This window comes from Apiospora aurea (assembly GCF_038362705.1).
Source record: "Apiospora aurea strain CBS 24483 chromosome Unknown utg000002l_segment0_segment0, whole genome shotgun sequence".
In the NCBI taxonomy this organism is placed as follows: Eukaryota; Fungi; Ascomycota; class Sordariomycetes; order Amphisphaeriales; family Apiosporaceae; genus Apiospora; species Apiospora aurea.
The window spans coordinates 3,224,367-3,242,486 of record NW_027117389.1 but is presented as its reverse complement, the minus strand read 5'-3'; the positions used below and the strand labels follow the sequence as shown (position 1 = coordinate 3,242,486).

At 55.1% G+C, this 18,120-nt stretch overlaps 7 protein-coding genes across 7 annotated transcripts; 4 read left to right on the top strand and 3 right to left on the bottom strand.

Moving 5' to 3' along the window:
• Positions 1-2,170: 2,170 nt before the first annotated feature.
• PG986_003374 (Heat shock protein Hsp70) lies at positions 2,171-4,413 on the top strand (the record flags this gene model as incomplete). Its single annotated transcript, XM_066839596.1, has 4 exons — positions 2,171-2,551; positions 2,790-2,897; positions 2,981-4,160; positions 4,214-4,413. 4 exons carry the CDS (start codon positions 2,171-2,173, stop codon positions 4,411-4,413), a joined length of 1,869 nt encoding a protein of 622 aa, XP_066704660.1.
• A 2,842-nt stretch (positions 4,414-7,255) lies between these two features.
• Positions 7,256-7,828, top strand: PG986_003373 (uncharacterized protein; the record flags this gene model as incomplete). The annotated part of the gene is made up of 1 exon (XM_066839595.1): positions 7,256-7,828. One exon carries the CDS (start codon positions 7,256-7,258, stop codon positions 7,826-7,828), a length of 573 nt encoding a protein of 190 aa, XP_066704659.1.
• Positions 7,829-8,132: 304 nt separating this feature from the next.
• PG986_003372 (uncharacterized protein) lies at positions 8,133-8,663 on the top strand (the record flags this gene model as incomplete). Its single annotated transcript, XM_066839594.1, has 1 exon — positions 8,133-8,663. The coding sequence occupies one exon, from the start codon at positions 8,133-8,135 to the stop codon at positions 8,661-8,663; it is 531 nt and encodes a 176-aa protein (XP_066704658.1).
• Positions 8,664-9,481: 818 nt separating this feature from the next.
• PG986_003371 (uncharacterized protein) lies at positions 9,482-11,140 on the bottom strand (the record flags this gene model as incomplete). The annotated part of the gene is made up of 5 exons (XM_066839593.1): positions 9,482-9,751; positions 9,839-9,938; positions 10,020-10,506; positions 10,565-10,751; positions 10,898-11,140. The coding sequence occupies 5 exons, from the start codon at positions 11,138-11,140 to the stop codon at positions 9,482-9,484; spliced, it is 1,287 nt and encodes a 428-aa protein (XP_066704657.1).
• An 894-nt stretch (positions 11,141-12,034) lies between these two features.
• Positions 12,035-12,727, top strand: PG986_003370 (uncharacterized protein; the record flags this gene model as incomplete). Its single annotated transcript, XM_066839592.1, has 2 exons — positions 12,035-12,364; positions 12,461-12,727. The coding sequence occupies 2 exons, from the start codon at positions 12,035-12,037 to the stop codon at positions 12,725-12,727; spliced, it is 597 nt and encodes a 198-aa protein (XP_066704656.1).
• A 358-nt stretch (positions 12,728-13,085) lies between these two features.
• PG986_003369 (ATP12-domain-containing protein) lies at positions 13,086-14,265 on the bottom strand (the record flags this gene model as incomplete). Its single annotated transcript, XM_066839591.1, has 2 exons — positions 13,086-14,100; positions 14,171-14,265. 2 exons carry the CDS (start codon positions 14,263-14,265, stop codon positions 13,086-13,088), a joined length of 1,110 nt encoding a protein of 369 aa, XP_066704655.1.
• Positions 14,266-15,574: 1,309 nt separating this feature from the next.
• PG986_003368 (Bilirubin oxidase 2) lies at positions 15,575-17,479 on the bottom strand (the record flags this gene model as incomplete). Its single annotated transcript, XM_066839590.1, has 4 exons — positions 15,575-16,162; positions 16,195-16,995; positions 17,057-17,282; positions 17,340-17,479. 4 exons carry the CDS (start codon positions 17,477-17,479, stop codon positions 15,575-15,577), a joined length of 1,755 nt encoding a protein of 584 aa, XP_066704654.1.
• Between the last annotated feature and the right edge of the window lie 641 nt (positions 17,480-18,120).

The following is an 18,120-nucleotide window of genomic DNA, read 5'->3' as shown; positions in this document are numbered from 1 at the left end:
TGTATTAGGGATGCTCTGCCTCAAGGTACCTCACGCCTTCAATAGCATACAGAATCATGCAAACTGTGAAGGCGGTGACATGGTTAGATTCGGTCGAGTAAATAAAACCCATCACCGACACATCGTACATGTAGTAAGCTGGGCTAGAAGCAAGAACGACTTGGCATATAAGAGCCACTATCAATTGGTTAAACAATGAAGCCCTACATTATGCCCTTCTAACCTCAGTTTCCATACGTATTCCCTTCCATTTTCCCTCCATTGATCTATATGGATGTATATTCCTGCCCCAAGATGGAGTACCAGTAGTGGTAGTTGTTGTTGTTATGCATTCATTCGTATGTTCCTTCAGTTACCTAATAGCCCGTCCCTACAGGGGCACGTCCGTCATTCAATGATAGCTTCAACATAGCGGTATAGAGGTGCAACCGGCTACAGATCTCCACCGATCCCAGCTAAGCCTTCACTTGTGTGAAGTCGCATACTCCCCAAGCGTCATTTGATGAACTGTACAATTGAATAGCAAAAGGGAGCGGCTCTCGTAGGACTGGCAACCCCGCCAAAGCGCCCCTCTCGAGGTGCTCAGCCTTATTGTGTGCACTGGTCGCAAGCTAGCAACACTGCCCGACCCTGCTTAGCGCTGTCAGCTCGAATTCAGCCACAACGACCAGCGGACCTGACACCTGATTGCCTGGGGCCAGGTATTGTGCATCGAGGCATCGCATCGTATCCCCATTGACCCACATGCCCGTTCGCTCTGTGCCTTTGTTTCCAGCTTCACTGCCACAATTGACGCTGTCTTTCGTGCAATAATGAGATCAATCGTGTCATGGAAGGGAGCAGACCAAGAGGGAGACAGAGATAAGACTCAATGAAAGCTGGCCGGTCGCACATCAGTGCCATTCCCGTTCCTGCTCGTTACATACCTCATCACCTCTGGCCGGAATTGACATTGACTGCACCGACCGCGCCTACTGCCTGCAACCTACGACTTACTATGCAGTGCACTCCATTCTGCGTCTAACTACATCTTGGTTGCATTTTTTGGCCCAGGCTCAAAGAAAGGATTCAGCGCCGCCCACCGGTCGGACGCTTGTTAGCACTAGTCTGTTTTCTTTGATCAAGTCAGGTCGACTTCTGGCTGCGTCTCTTCATTCACTTGGCATTTCCAAGCACCATTGCTTTGCTGGAATCAATCTTACAGCATTCATTCGGCTCAGACTGCTGCTCCGTCCCTTTTTTTTTGCTCTCAAGTTCATCATCCCCTCCGCCCTCCACGAGTAGCATACTTGCCTTACTTCATGCGCACCACACACACAAAGACTGAGTGAGGTATTGCCAACCAGGGACGCAAGTTTCACCCCTCTTCTCAGAAAGGGACCCCCTCTATCGGCTGCTTGGTGTGCTTGGTGTGTATGCAGAGAGTACATGTGTGTGTGCCCTTTTCCGGCTCCCCCATCCACCCATCCATCCCTTCGCTCTCTTGTCAGCCTGGTCGCCTCAAATCATATTGCACTCACTCCAACCCAGAACGAAACTGGACCACCCTCCCAGGACAGGACAGGACCCAGAAACCCCAGCCTAGGAACATCCCCGTCTCAATCGACCCTACCTGGGCAGCACTGGCCAGTTGACCGAAGAGGCTGCTTGCTGCTTGCTGCGGACGGTGGTAACATGGTAGCATTTCCACACCAGTCTTACTTTACCTCTCTTATTAGTTGCGGTAACTCTGCCACCACACACACACTTGCCCAAGCCCAGGCCGCCGACCCTGCCCAGCCATAGCTACATACGATTAGCTGCCGCTGCAAAGTCCTGGACCCAGTTTCCCTCTTACATTGGCAATCCCCTTCTCTTTTTCTACTCGAGTCCTCCCCCCTCAAGAAGTCCTAGGAGTTCCGTCTCTGAAAGTCCTCCCTTATGAGTTCATCCTTGAACTCTCGCTTTAAAGGCCTAGGGTTTGGGAAACGTAAATCCACTGCCAGCATCCCGCCGTCTCAAGACAACATTGCACCTCCGACGAGCGCGACCCCCCCCACCTTCAGGTCAAGGCCCATCGGCCATTTCTACCGGCCAACCAGGTCCCCCTCAAATCCAGCAGCAGTTTCCCCGTCCCGGTCCCGCCCCCTCCATCGCTTCCTCGTCGTCGCAACAGAGTCTCCAACAAACCATGAACCATCCTGGCGCTGGCCCTCGACCTCCCAGCTATACTGCGAACTTCAATCCTGGTGGTCCTCCTCCCCCCGTTGGGCGCATGAGCCCGCAAACTGTCCAAGGTCCAGCTCGTACTCCTCCGTCGCAGATGGTCGGCGGTCCTCCACCTATCAACACAGGCGCTCCCGTTCAAGGCTATCCTCCTCAAATGCAGATGCAACCCGGTGGTCCTCCGCCCATCCAGGGCGGTCCTCCTGGCTACGCTGGGGCGACTGGATATCCTCCACCGGCTCCTCCGCAAAACCAAGGCCCAGCCATGCAGCAGTTCGGTCGGCCAGCTGCTGAAGTTGAGGGCAACAGCCGCAGCAAGGCACAGCTGATTGTCGGAATTGACTTTGTGCGTTCTTAACTTCATCACCACACGGCGTGGTTTGCTCGCCAGGAATCAACTAATGCAATTCTATAGGGCACCACATTTTCCGGGGTGGCTTTCGCTTTCGCTACCAATAACGAGGCCAAAGAGGATATTATTACCGAATGGCCAGGTGCCGGTTCCTACACGAAACAAAAGGTACAGTGCAACTTGAATGCCCGCATGATTTGGGCACAAGACATGGCTGACTCAATCGTACTAGATTCCTACCGTGCTCTACTATGACCAGTATCAAAAGGTGGTGGGCTGGGGCCCTGATATCGCTGACGCTCTGGCACCGACCGGTTACCCCAAGCCTGGCGTGCAGAAGGTCGAATGGTTCAAGCTCCAACTCATGTTGTCAGGGAACACCTACATCGATCCGATCAACCTGCCACCTCTGCCCCCGGAAAGTCGGAGATCGACGTCGCGGCCGACTATCTGTTCAAATTGCGACAGGCTATGCGAGCCGCCTTACAGAAGACATTGGGCGAGGTCTTCAACAGAGAAGAGCGTAATATCCGATACTATCTGACGGTGCCTGCCATTTGGAACGACGCCGGCAAGGCTGCCACTCGTGCTGCTGCCATCCAGGCCGGCTTCCTGAGAGACGAGAATGACAACCGATTGACATTAGTCAGTGAGCCCGAGGCTGCAGCACTGTTCTGTTCCAAGACTGGTCTACTTAACATCAAGGTCCATGACGCGGTTCTTATTGTTGATTGCGGTGGTGGCACTGTCGATTTGATTGCTTACGAAGTCGAAGATGAGAACCCATTCACAGTAGCAGAATGCACAGCAGGATCTGGTGACTCCTGCGGTTCGACTGCACTCAACCGAAACTTCAGCAATATCTTGAGAACCAAGATCCGGAAGATGAAGCTTCCCGATGGCTCCAAAACCGCTGGTCGGGTGTACGCCAAGTGTATAATGGACTTCGAGAACCGGATCAAAGCTGACTTCCGCAACAACGGCCAGAAGTGGGCTGTTGATGTGGGCATCGAGGCTGAATTCCCCGAGGCTGGCATTGAGGAAGGCTACATGACCTTCACCAACGAGGAAATCTTGCAATGCTTCGAACCTGTTGTGAATCGCATTCTCGAGCTTGTACGGAACCAGATCATCGCTATTCAGGCCCAGAACAGAACATTGCAGAACATTCTGGTTGTTGGTGGGTTCGGTGCATCCGAGTACCTCTTCCAGCAAATCAAGCTACACGTGCCGCCTCAATTCCAGGCCAAGGTAGTTCGGCCCATGGACTCGGTCGCCGCTATCGTCAAGGGTGCAGTAACCGCCGGTATTACCGAGCGTGTTGTCACGCATCGTGTCGCCCGCCGTCACTATCTCATGGCAACCCTGCAGCCCTTCAAGGAGGGCTACCACCCCGAGGCTTACCGTGTGCCCTCTCTCGACGGCAAGGATCGCTGCAAGTTTACCAGACAGATCTTCGTGCAGAAGGGCCAAAAGGTCAAGATTGGCGAGCCTGTCAAAGTCTCCTTCTTCCGCCAGGTGGCCCCCGGCGCCACTCTCATGTACGAAGATATTCTTTATGCTTGCGATGACGATGTCTGCCCAGAATACACCAAGGATCCTCGTAAGTGACCTTGAACTGCTCATCGTTTGACACTGCGACTAACAGAAATGCAGGCATCAAGGAAGTGGTCACTCTCACCTCGGACTTGTCTCGCAAGAACCTGGAGAAGGACTTCGAGCGCATGGACACCCCTCAGGGTACTTTCTACAGAGTCTACTTCGACATTTACCTGACTCTTGACGGATCCGAGTTCAGCGCCGAACTCGTATGCCAAGGAGAGGTGATGGGCCGCTGCCGAGCTCGATTCAGGTAGACAATTGGCCAGTCGGAAACCAAAACCAACCTTAGGATTTTTTCTGATTTCTTTATTACTGCGAAATGATACCTTGAAAAGAGTGAACGACGTTCTTCAGGCTTACCATGGGTATTCGAGCCATTGGAGTTCAGAGTCTTCATCTGTGTTTGGAATTGCGAAGGAATAATTAACGACTACAAGTGGAGGCTGTCGATTAGCTGGTTCCTGTCTCTTCTTGAGCCCATAGAACGTTGGCCGTGGTTAGCACACTTATAAGTCGTTTGACAGTTAGCACAGCTTTTGTCTAGAGTCATGATGATACAGTCCTTCCGGGGACATTTTAACTTATATTACTCCCATTAGGCGAAGCTTCTTGTTTTAAACCGACCGCGGGTGCCATTCGTCGTTTGATATATGCCCTGGCCGCGAGTCCGTTCACATCTGTTTGCCCGCAGCCCAGCTATGGGGTGTTTATACCGGACCCGAAAGAGTGTAATACTTTGCGCTGTTGCGTTTTGTTACTAGCCTAACTCGAGCGCAACCTTGCAGTTGATAGCTGACATGGATATCAGGAAATAGCATATGCGGCTCGCTCGTACCAGCGCCCGTCCGCAGAATATGACACGAATCACAAGAGAACTCAACGAGTTACTCCGACGGAGTATCTTAATGTCCGAAGAGAAGGCTACGGACGAGAACAACGGCTACATTTACTGCAGATGGCCATTCAGTGGCCATCAAGGGTATGCAAAACTCGCTTTTCTAGGGGTTGCTAATGAACGCAGACAACCCATCGGGGAACAACCCTAACGGGGGATACTGCTGAAAAGGCAATGGGCCGGGATCATACAATCGAGAGAAACTGCAGCAAGATTCGGCATTGAGTTTCGTTTGGTTTATGCATCTTTTCGGAGAGAAAAGGGCCAGAGAAAAAGCAATCTGCTCATTCGTTAGCAACACCCCGAACGGGCGCTTTCTAGCCAGAATCGTGAGGCGTGGCTGTCATGGCAAGGAATCAGTCAGAAGCCACGGTAGCTTTAGGTCGTAGTCTGTTAGACCCGGTCTGCCTCGGGCTACGTATATATTCGCGTTGGATCGAGAGCCAAGTTTTACAGTAGCGTGAGGAATAATTATAGCATCGCCGTACCAAGAGTCGACGATGGCTTGTTTCTCTCTACATGGCTCACACAATATATCGTGGTGACACAGCATGATCCGTTTGCCCGCAGCATATTGTTGAGGCGTGATCGGTTGTTGGTGGCGCCCACGTCGAAGATCTCAGCCTGTTCCTACTATCGACGAGCCACTTCGCTGTAGTGGCAGCCACTATATACATGCTGGGCCATAGAGAATCGATATCTTGCTCTGGGGCTGCTGAGCGGAGCCGGTGGGGATATCGATTAGGACATGGCTGGCATCTTCAGAACTTATGAAGCTCGACTTCGCGGCACCGACGGACCATCTCAGATACCTATACAACGGAACGGTAGAGTATCAGACAACTCATTCCACATGCATTTGTACTCCAATGTGCCGGCGAATAGGGCTGAGGCAGTGGATATGCCGTCATCTCTGCCTATTGCCGCGTCTCGACTTCGTATGATTTTGCGGCACAGCAACAAGCCAATCATAGTGAGGACGAATATACGGGCTCGGCGAGCGAGGAGCCCAGCTGAGCAGCATACGTTTGTGCTAGCTGTCCATGCCGTACGCTCTTGCTGGCAACCTCCCTCTCCATTCTAATCCTTGCTAGGGCCAACCAAAGACTTGGGAACCGGAGGGTTGCGAATCAGGACACTAGGAGTCTTTCGCAGGGGACGAGGATGATGATCCTTCGTCACAGCCGCAATATGATGACAGCTCAGGTTCAGAAGGGGAAGTTCCCAAACTTGCCTAGAGCGAACGCCGGTCTGACAGGAGGGAAGCAGAGGGGGAAGAAACGGGCCAGGGAAACATCAGCGCACTTTGGATTCGGCGGTCGGGAATCTCAGTCAGACCAACCAAAAAACGCGCTGGCCGCAATATGACAGAAAATCCCTGACAGAGAAACATACCGGTGCAGTGTGTTTCTCCCCCTCCCCCTCCCCTCCCCTCCTCTTTCTCTTTCTCTATGCAACCCACCCCACGGCCTGTCACCTATAGCCCAGGTAGTAGCGTATGTATGTAGAAGGAGAGGAAGGCGTACCTGTTTTGGTACTTCTTTACCTAATATACACCCAAACATGGCATATATAGTCCGAATGTGCCCTATTTTGCGACTTGGCCCCGAATTGCAGTGCTTCCCAGGTGTCGTCAGAAATCGTCACAAATCATCTGATCATCGTTGATTCAGTCGCTAAGCAGGTATTGGATTTTCCTCCCTTCCAATATATCTCACGAGGTCGACGGAAAATGTCTCGGTCAATCCGCTAAGGTGAAGGACCCGACAAGAAAAAGAAGGGAAACAAAGAGGAAAAGGAGCCGAAAAGCAAAGCGTATGAGTGCGAGAAAACAAGAGACGCAACACGCACACGCAATCATCTCGATTCCCAAGTCTTGCCTGCCTGTCTCTCGGCTCGCAAGCGGGCTTGTCGCAAAGTCCGTCCGAATGCACACCAGTCAAGCCGGCTTTGTCATCCCAACCATCGCCATCGAATTGGAAACGCGTTGGTTGAAGAAGGTTGGCTGGCTCACTGACTAACGACGGCCGCTACTTTTTTTTTTTAAACAAGTGCCCTCTCTGGAACAGCCATCCCTGCACTTGATTATACGGTTATACCTACTCTCGCCCGCCCTTTACTCTATCCGTCATAGCTCATTGGATTTCGATATATACAATCCCCAACTTCAACAACCTGCAACCGCTTTGAGGCCGGGCGTTATGGAGATTGACACCCAGTCCAAGCCCGAGCCCGACTGTTACCATAAGGACGACCAGCAACCACAATCACAATTACACAAACAGCAGCAGCAGCAGCAGCAGCAGAAGCCAGCCCCGCACAGCGACGATGGTGACGACGACCAGCAGGGGCAGTCCACATGGGTTGCCTACCTGGAGACGGAGCGGAACCGGCGGTTCGACCCGGTGGACGGGAACTTCATGAGCATCTTCCGCGACCTGCTGCGCTCCAACGCCGTCAACGCCGCGCACGACGCCGCGGCCGCCATCGACCGGGCCTTCGCCGGCGGCTGGCTCCCGCAGCGCTCCATGCTCAAGCACGGCGGCGACGAGGGCCTGGCCGACTTCGTGCACCTCGTGTACAACCTCATCTTCGAGCTGGCCCCGCTGCTGGCCCACGACAGCGCCCAGCACGTCCGGCTCTTTGAGCTGCTCGTCGAGCTCCGCCAGCTCCCGCCGCGCTCCTTTGAGCTGAACTCGGTACAGGAGACTTTCTTCTTTTCCGCTCGGACTTATTTCACTTTGTCCCATTGCGTTCCTCGCCTTGACCTCTAAGCAGGTTTAGTTTAGTTTCTCGTGCGCGCAGGGCCAAACACTGAGTTCCGAATGCGATGCACGCAACGTCTTCAGCTGACTGCGAATGACAGAACGAGTATATGCCATATATTAACGACCCCGATTTCTTCGATGTGTTACATGAGGAGACACGGAATTGCTATCGTACGTTGGCCCCAGTTCCTCCTCCGCCTTCCTCTACCAGTTCCGGGCTTTCCGAGCCGGGAGATGACACTGCCCGGAACGAGGCGTAAACGAAGGGAGGAGGGAGAGAGAGAGAGAGAGAGAGCAACGTTTCACTAATATGAGGGGGTCTACATCCCCGTGGCGTTTTATAGCGGACGACTCGGAAGACCCCTCATCCCCCACGTCCCGGCAGCAGTGGGAGGCCTGGGTCAACTTCTCCCTGTTCAAAGCGCGGTGCGTCGAGGCCGGTATCCTCGACCAGCCGACCAACCCGTACGGCCTGCCCGCGGACCAGATCGTCGAGGGCCTCGAGACGAACCCGCTGCCCGGGCCGCAGGCCGCGCGCGACGCCAAGGTCCTGATCGCGGCGCAGTACCTCGCCGTCGCGGGCGACAAGTTCTACGAGCGCCTCGTCCTGGTCCCCCGCCGCGCCTTCTTCAACAACAACGCCAACACCAACACGAAGGCTGCTGCCGCCATCGCCCTCCACCGCGGGCGCGCCCGCTGGTCCCTCTGGGCCTCGCGCCTCGAGTTCCTCGCGCTGCACGGCAGCCTCGGCGGGCCGGTGGTCGAGACCCTGCAGGTGGCGAGGCGGAGGGTCGTTGCGATCGAGCCGGTGTTGTTCCCGGGTATGGCCATGAGGCGGTGAGGTGCCGAGGGTCAAGGAAGGGAGGGTCTAGAGGTGCCTCCCCCCCCAAACAATTTCTCTCGTGTTTTCACTCATCCGGTGGTTGGTCAATCCTGGTATCATCTTCATGGGCAACGGCGTTGACTTTTTAACCTTTCTCTTTCTATTTCACGGTCTTTGGTGTTGGTGTTGGTGTTCGAGGGGGCCATTACAAACGAGCGGGCCAGGTATCATTTATTCATTCAAGTCGACACCTCGGGCGTTCACACGATACACTTGATGTTATACATTATATCAGTTCTATAGTAACTAGCCTTAACGCTTGTGCTTTGATAATCATCGAATTTATAGTCTTGTATCCCCTTGGTGGCGACAACGCTGCCTTTGGTATAATCGATACTGTCCGCAAATAATCAATAAATCTATTTACTTAATTAGGTATCACATTTAATAGGATAAGCATCATTCCTAGTAGAGTAAACATTATATCACGGCACTTAATATTATTCCCTAATATATACAAGACGACATGGCATGGTGAGGGCAGCGCTGTCGCCATGAAGGGGATAACAGGCACGGGTCGTTCATCGCTCCTGAAAGTCGTACCGTATCGATGTCATGGCGATTGCCCTTTCGCGATAAAGGCTGCTAGCGAATCACGCCGAACACCTAAGTCTCCCCAAGTGCTTACTCGGGCCGTGCGATAGGCAGTCTGCAGTGACCCAAGTGACAACGGGGTATCATTATTCTGCACCTCTGCGGCGTAGCGCGTCGTAATCAGCGACCAGTAAGCAAAAGAGAAAAGAAAAAGAAAAGAAAAAAAGCCTACGTATGCGCCTTCACCGCCTCGCATTGGCAGCAGCAATGTTGTCCTCGCCAGGTTCGGTGGGACGTCCGAGCAGGCTGCTCTCTTCATCCACGGCCCGACTTTCGGACTGCTGCTGCTGCTGCTTGGCCGCCTCCGCCGCCGGACCGGAACCGTGGTTCTTCTGCAGCATGACCCAGAGCGCCGCGCCGATGATGAGGGCGGCGCCGATGAGGCTCCATCCCGAGGGCGTCGTGCCCCAGACGATGCGCTCCAGAATCAGGGCGAAGACGAGCTGGGTATACTGTGACGGGACAGGAACAAGTATATGGGTCAGTTCATTTGTAGCTGGTGACACAACGGCTGCTCGAAAGGGGGCGAGAAAACGTACAATGAGATTCGTCGCGCGTCCGGCTTTCTCTCTCTGCAGGCCCTCGGTCAAGAGGAACTGGAGTAGGAAACCAGCGACGCCGATGGCGACAAGAAGGGACCTGACGGGAGCAAAGTTAGTTGTCTATTGTTGATTTTCAAACATGGTAGGTAAAGGGGGAAGAAGGTGGGGTATAAACCACCATTGCATGGCATTTTCCGGAAGCTGGAACTCCAAATCGGGATGGACGAGGATGATGAGGCACGACCCCACCGTCGCCAGCACGGCAAAGTAGTTGACGCTGACGAGCGAGTGCGCGCGCTTCCCGATGACGCGGATCGTCGAGTAGGCCGCGGCGGCGCCGAAGGTGCCGAGGACGCCCAGGAGGACGGCGAGGGAGCGCTCTTCGGGCGTGGCGATCACCGGGGGCACGAAGCCGTTGCCGCCGTCTTTCGGGGTCTCCGAAGCGAGCCAGAGCGCGTTGGCCGAGGTCGGCTCGGCCTCGTCCGCGGGGAAGAGGAAGGTCGGGCGCGCGATGAAGAGCACGCCGATGAAGGCGACGAGACCGGCGGAAGCCTCGTTGATGGTGAACGGTTCCCTCAGGGCGATGAAGCAAATGAATGCCGTCACGGTGGGCACGAGGAAGCTGATGACGGTAGAGTCGGAGATGTTCAGATATGATAGCGAATCTGGCGGTCAGGTATGAGCCAAGCGTGTCTCGTTTGCTATTTCGAGAGTTGGACTTACAGTAGGAGCAGAATAGCCCGATGAAGCCGGCGCAGCCACGTAGGAAGAGAAGGCCCCTGACGCTGCGGTGGCCCAGGGGGAAGTCGGGCACCTTCTTGATCCACATGTATAGTGAGCCCAGGATGGCCGTGGCCAACATCCTCACGAAGATGATCTGCAGGGCGTGGAACTTGGTCTCGAACCCCGTCTCCAACAGTCTTGTAGTCATGGTCATCTACTCTCTCCCCATTGTGGTTAGCAAACTCATCTCAGCACCTCATAATCCCTCTCAGTATTGAGGCGTGCCGAGTCGAGAGACTGCCGGAGAAGCGGTGAACGGGGGACCGAACTGACCAAAGAGGCGAAGATCTCGGCCAGGAACACAAGGAACAGCCCGAAGTTGCGCTCGTGGAAAGCCCGCAGTTTCTGCCACACTGTCGTTGCTCCCGGCGCCGACTCCGGTCCCTCGGCCTCCGCCGGCACGTTATGGTGGGCGTCGGGGTCATCATGGAACAAGCCCGTCGCCGCTGTCGGCGAAAGACCAGCATCCGTGGGGGTCGGGACCCCAGCTTGACCTTGGGTGCTTCCGTACGACATTTTGGTTATGCTGCTTTGGGTGTCTAAGCTTTTGGTTTGCAGGAAGGAAGTCGAGGTCTTTTTTTCTTCTCTTCTTCTTTGTCGTCTATAGAAAAACGACAAGGGCTGACTGGTGGAGTCCCGGTTCCTCGGTTGGGGTGGCCGGTGCCCACATTCATCCACCCATCCACTAACCTTGGACGTTAGTTTCTCTCGAGGACTTACACTTCTCCTACCGCAACTTCTCATTGGTCTTGCGACTGGGTCATGGGTATACCCCCTTCCAGATGCCAGTGATTGATGTTCGTAAAATAATTTGTAGAGAACCTCCAGATCTCCTGTGATATCCATTTTGCAGACCGCTTATGCTTCTTCTCGACAGTCAAGTCCATGACTGCTATGATGCAGGAAGGTGCACATGACTAACCCATCAAGACCGGTTTATAGAGCCATGTTCCTCGCAGCCGTGAACATCGCCATTCAGTTGCAAGAAGAGGGCCATGAAGAATGAGCGTTGGTTGACGGAGCCTGACCAGATGTTACATTCAATGGAAGATGGATCTTCATCCATCCCTCTCCAAAAACAAACATCTGGGATTTGGGGCTGGGGTGAAGGGATTGTTGTGACACGGTGTTGGACCCAACATGGATGAGTGGTCGTTGATCCAAGTCGCGACTCCCTCCATTGAATGGAATTGGAATCCAGACGTGCATTCATCGAGGGAAGTTAGAACTCCTTCGTTCCGGACCATTTGCCAGAGCTTTATCAACTCCTCCCACCTCTCAGTTGCTCAGAAAAACCCATCAACTCTCCACTGTCCGCAACTCCTAATAAGCAACCTCACAGTCCTACAGTAAACACTTCAATTTTTATTGTTCTACCTGCACCAGAAGCCTATACACGCTTCACTCGACATGATGAAGTTCATCACGTCGCTCCTTGGCTTAGCAGCTACTGCCCTCGCCGGAGCCATTCCCGCACCCAAGGCATACCGCAACCTCACCCTGCTCGATGGCACCATCAAGGCCGTGGAGCTGCCCGCCGGCATCAACTTTGTCTCGACCGCCAACGTCACTGGCAAATCCTCCACTTCCGGCCACGAGAAGCGCCTCTCGTGGCACCCTGGCTCGGATAACGACGAATGCGATCCTAACGAGGAATACACGGACAAGACGACCACCGGCTCGCCCGATGTGGTCGACTGCCAGTGGATCGCCGACGTTGAGTCTCTCCCCGATAACCAGGTACGTCAGGTCATTTCCAAGTACCGAAACGCCTTTGCAAGAAAAGCAACACATATGCCATTGCGTTGAAACTAACCAGGCATGTTTTTCTTTTAGGGTTACTTCGAGGGAAAAGCCGTCGAGGACTACAAGGACAACGGCGACTGGTGCCGTATGATGTTCCACGGCACCTGCGTCTTCGGCACCAAGACCTCGAACATGTGGGGTGCCAAGGTTGGCACCCACGACATCGCCACCGAGATCTACGCCAGCATCGCCAGGAACCACAACTATAACAAGATGCAGTGGGAGGGCAAGTTCAAGTGCTGGAACGATTCGGGGGAGAAGTCCACCGTCTACTGGGCCATCTTCACGAACACTTAGACCTACCGACTGATATGAGCGGAGACTGCGGCCATCGAGGTTAGACCTAAAGGGAGGCAGTCGGAAAAAGAGCCGAACGAGACTTTTTTGGTATTCTTTTCTGAGGAGGAGATGAACTCTCTCGGCCATCGTTGGCAACAAGACGACAAGTCACTTTTGGTGCTTCTCGTGCTTCTCGTGCTTCTCGCACTCGCTTTAGAGCTATGGACCCAAGAAATTCCTCAGCAGAAATCCCATATGCTTATTTGCCTTCTATTGATGTGAATGGCCCCTTCGTACATGCATGTGTTGTATTACATATGATATCGTGGTTATACACTGTGATAAACACAGGCCATGGCAATGCTGGGCCTTTCGCTTAGCTCGACTTCATGCCGGTGCCAGAGACGAGCAGGACGACGCTGCCGAGCTGGCGTCTCAGATCCTCCTTCTCAACATCGTGGGTATCCTCGACTTCGCCCCAGTTGCCGATCTGCCAATCGACCTCCAAGCTGGCCGCCTTGGCCGCCTCCTCGACACCGAACTTCTTGTTCGCGTCACCGAAACCCAGGCCGGCGGCGTCCTCGCTCCACTCAACCACCAGCCTCACGGCGCCCAGCAGGCCCTTGCCGGCCAGCACGCCCCTTTCCAGACCCGCCAGCTCCCACGCGCTGAGACCGGTGACCCAGCCCTCGACGACGGCCCGCGTGGCCTCGCTGTGGCTCTTGGGCATGAGACTATCACCGTCGAGCACGGGCTCGATCTCGACGCCCGGCCAGACCCGGCTCGTCAGATACCCCACGATCTCCTGGTAGGCGCGCTGCTGGGTCTCGCGCAGCGACTCCTTGCCCTCGATGACGTCGTAGCTCGCGGGCGGCGGCGCGAAGCAGAGCATCGTGTCCGTGTCGAGGTACCGCATGACGACCTTGGCGATGCCCGCGCGGAGGCTCTCGACGGCGCCCGAGTGGGCGACCTCGTCGTCCTCGGCGATGTCGATGGCGCGGCACACCAGGCTCGTCAGCGGGATCAGGTGGTGCTTGGTCGCCTGCTGCACCGACGTCAGCTGGTCCCACTCGAGGGCCAGGGCGCCCGCCAGCATCGGCTTGCTGAGCGGCAGGCGCAGGATGGCCTTGGTGCCCGGGTGGCGCAGCGGCCGGGCGTCGAGGTGCACCTGGAGCGCGCCGTCGACCTCCTTGACGCTCACGTCCTTCCAGAAGCGCCGGGGCCTCGGCCGGTCCTCTTGTCCTCCTGGCTGCTGCTTCTTTCTGGACGAGGCTTGCTGCGACTTGCGGATGTCGGCGGCCTGGCGCAGCAGCTCGGCCTGCTTCTTGCGCCGCGCGAGGCGCACGGCGGCATTGTCGGCGGCTGGGCTCGGGGGGCTCGGGCGGGGGCCGCTGCCGTGGATGGGGGGAGACGGTGGCGGGCGCGGCAGGCGTGTGGTGGATTTGCCTTAGGGAGAGGAACGTCGTCGTCTTTGTCGGCGCGGGCGGCAGTGGGGTTGTCGGGAACAGTGTCCGGCTAGACGCCAGGCGCAACGCAGTGTTTGCCGACGGCCTCATATTGTGTCGTCTTGTCCTTCTGAACCCTTTGGTCGGAATCCCGTAGTATGCAGTTGCAAAAATGACGAGGCTTGGCTGTCGACGCTCGACTTTTGCATCCCGCGTTTTCTTCTCCCCCAAGCTTGCCCGTCAGTGGATTTTAGCGTGAGTGACGGGCATTGGGATTAGATCCGGGGTCCCTGTAAATATGGAGCTTTCGGGCCCAAGCTCCCCGTGGATTTATTCAAGCTCTACTTGTCCTCTGTAAATGCAGTATCAACTTTGACTACAAATTGTTGGCTAATGGACACTTCGAACACTTTGAAATGCACGACATTCAATCACGGCGACCTTTGTGACGCAGAAACAAGCATGACAGGCGTGTCCACGCAAGGATTGTCGAATAAACATTCAACTCGAAATGGGACGACGTGACTACCAATAAGGGAACTGTTGCCTGTTACAATAACCTGGCACTGTTCAGCGGCGGGCACCCAGGGTTTGTAATAGCGGTGGTAGCGCCTTCCTCGCTCGGCAACCTTATCCTGCCGTGTTTCCCTCTGGCTTCCTGTCCTACACGATGTACCCTGTCGTTCGGCAAGATGTATTCTGGCATCTGTGAGCTCATACACCATGTCATCGCTTTTATGATGGTGACACTTACTCAGGTACGTCCCTGGTCCTCGACGGAGGCCGGATCCGAAATACCGAGTTCCCTACAGATTATCAAGACATCATCAACAAAGACGGTAGAATGATCGAGCTATGGTGAACTACTTACGGCGACATACGAGTCGCCCCCTGGCCTGTCGATGTACCGACAGATCCCTGGCCCTAGTAAGAATCAGTAGCCGATATATCACAGAGCTTGGGCCGGAGGTGTTACCAAAGACTCGACTTTCGTCATACTAGATACTCGTTCTTGGAGGATTATCCAGAGGACAAGATCCTAGCTGGGAATTCAAGAATAAAAGAATGAAGGAAGAAAAAAACCCATCGCTTTACAAGGACAACACCTCCACGACCCCTCATCACCTGCAGGATATTGCAGAACATGCCAATATTTGATTTGATGAGGAAGCGCCAGTGTCAGGCCAATAACCAAACCCCCCGGGTCGATGCTTTCTCTACATGTCGCAGGCCGCCAGGAAGCACTACAGGACCAAGCCGAAGGAGATAATGCATTATCGAGATTACGAATATGTGACACGAAGGAAATCAAGAACCCCCGCCCAACGCCCCAGGACAAACGAAGGCCATTAATCATACACGTCCTAAAAGAATGTACCGCCCCCTTAATCAACACATTGGATCACCACTCACAAGGATCTTATTGCAACTCAGACCGGCCCCGCCTACCTCCTCCCCGCTTCCCTGGAGTAGTCGTTACGGCAGCAGTTGTCGTGGTCTTCGGCGACGATGAACCCGTCGTTGCTGCAGGTGCGACGGCCTGACTACCCTTGGTGGCCCAGTACGCGTGAAGCGCGGCTTCGGTCTCGTCCACCTTGCTGTAGGGCTGGAAGGACGCCATGAACTGGATACGCTTCCGGATGGCGTCGTCGGTGAAGGCCTCGGGCTTGATCACTTTAGCGCGGTACTCTGGGTCCATGGGGTCGAGATAGTGCGTCTCGTTATAGCCCAGGTCGGCGAGGAACGTGACGTTGAATGCGGCCATCATCTCGTGGTCCTCGTGGATCAGGTTGTGGCAGTGGAACATGTACAGGCCGTCCCACGGCGCGTAGTTGGCCTCGACCACCACCTCCTCGTTGGGGCCCAGCCAGACCACGTCTTTCATGCCCGCGGCCTCATACGGCAACACGGCGTTGCGGCCGTTCTTGCGGCTTATCACCTTGAAGTCGACCAGATGGATGTGGATTGGGTGGCTCCAGCCGCCGCCACCGTTGATCAGCTTCCAAGTCTCGACTTGCCACGAGGGGGCTTCGCTAGCACCCGGTTGGCGGTATCGGCGAAGCTGACACCATTGATGCGCCAGCCGCCGTTCTTGCGTTCGAATAGGAACTCGTGGTCGATCGTGGTGCGGCCCTGGGGATAGGGGATGGAGCGCAGCGAGCTGGGCAAGACCGAGTTGTCTTCCACGCTATCCTTGCCAACGACGAACTTCATGACCTTATCCGTGTGCAGGTAGTCAATATCGACGGCGATCTTGCGGCTGTTGCGCAGCGTCACGTTCTCGCCCTTGAACTTGGAGAAGTCCATAACTACCTCGTAGCGTTCGGCCATAGAGATATACAGGTCCTTCACCTTCTGAGGCGCGCTGAGCAGCCCAGCATCGGAGGCGATGACGTTGAACTCCTGCTTCTCGCCGAGCTTCTTGTCGCTTTCGAAGTAGAGCTGGAATGTGCGCGAGATGGACGCGTCGAGGAAGCGGAAGCGGTACTTGCGTGGCTCGATCTTGAAGTACGGCCACGGCTGCCCGTTGACGTGGATCACGTCGCCGTAGAGCGACGTCGTTTCGCTGGCCGGGCTGAAGAGTGAGCCGCCTTTGTTGTACTGCTTGGACGACAACACCAGCGGCACATCGTAGTTCCCGCTCGGCAGGTTCAGCGCGCCCTCCTCGGCGTCGTGCAGCACGTAGACCCCAGCTTGGCCGTAGTAGGCATTGACGGCGGTGATATCGATCGCGTGGTCGTGGTACCATAGGGTGCGGGCGTTTTGGCCGTTGGGGTAGTAATAGTCCTTATACTCCCCGGGCTTTGTCACGTCCTCGGCCCAGCCGTCGAACGGCGCGCGCTGCCCAGCCACCGACGTGTCAGGACTGCCTCTAGCGGCGGGGGAGGGCGGTTATACATACAGAGTAAGAGCCGTGAAGATGGACCGAGTTTGGGTTCTTGGACTTGTTGATGAACCGAACCACGGCCTCAGTGCCCCGTCGCATCTGGAAAGTTGGACCGGGAGCCAGTCCGTCGTACCCTACAAGGGTAGCTGGGCCCCTGTCTGGGTAGACTTGCTGCTTCAACTCTTTGATCTCAACCTCATAGTAGTTTATGTCCTTCCCGGTGACTGGGTGCGGGATAGTCCTGTGTACGTGGTCAGCGACCAGGGATTCATATCCATCCAGCCAAGCAACCGCTTACCTGTTCAAAGCTTTGGTCTGTGGTATCGGCAGGGGATATTGGTATAGCCACTTATACTCTGGGCTTTCCCAGTCCTTGGCCAACGTAGTGTCAAGTACCGAGAACGCAACCGTCAAGCGGATGAGGACTGAGAAGGTCATACTAGGAGCTCTGCAGCAGGGAAAAGAGGAAGGGTAGAAGGGGATGACCAGTTCGATTCTGCTTCTCAAAAATGCCCAGACACCTTCCTACTTATACACATCCAACAAGAACCAAATTCGGTTACATCTCGGTCATGATGCCATCATGGAGTCTCCTCCATCACAACCCCTTGGTCGAGACCAGTCAAGACGCGTCGAGTTTTCTCCGCGAAATTGTTCAGCTACGAGTGCGGCGAACTATTGCTTCTCCCACCCAATCACAATTTCCTTGGCATTTTCTTTTGCCATCGACTCGACGAGGTAAGCGAGACGGGATAAGGATTGTGGTTGTTTTTTTTAGTACAGAGCCAGGCCACTCTTCGCATATGCCACAAGTCCGCCCAAGGCCGCATGACCAGATCGTGAAAGTTCGTGTAGCCTCGGTGAGCTGAAGGAAAAAGCAGCGCCGGGTCTCTGACTAACCGGTAGACTTTCGGTCTCCCCTCTCGGTGTGGTCTACTTCCGACAGTCTGGGTGGCCGAAAGCCCCAAGGGACCTTGCTTAATACCCGACGTCCAGCTTACAAACAAGGTTCGCCTGGGGGAGCTGTGCCAAGATCATTGGGCGCCTGCTAATGCGGCTGGCGATGGGGGCTAGCAAAA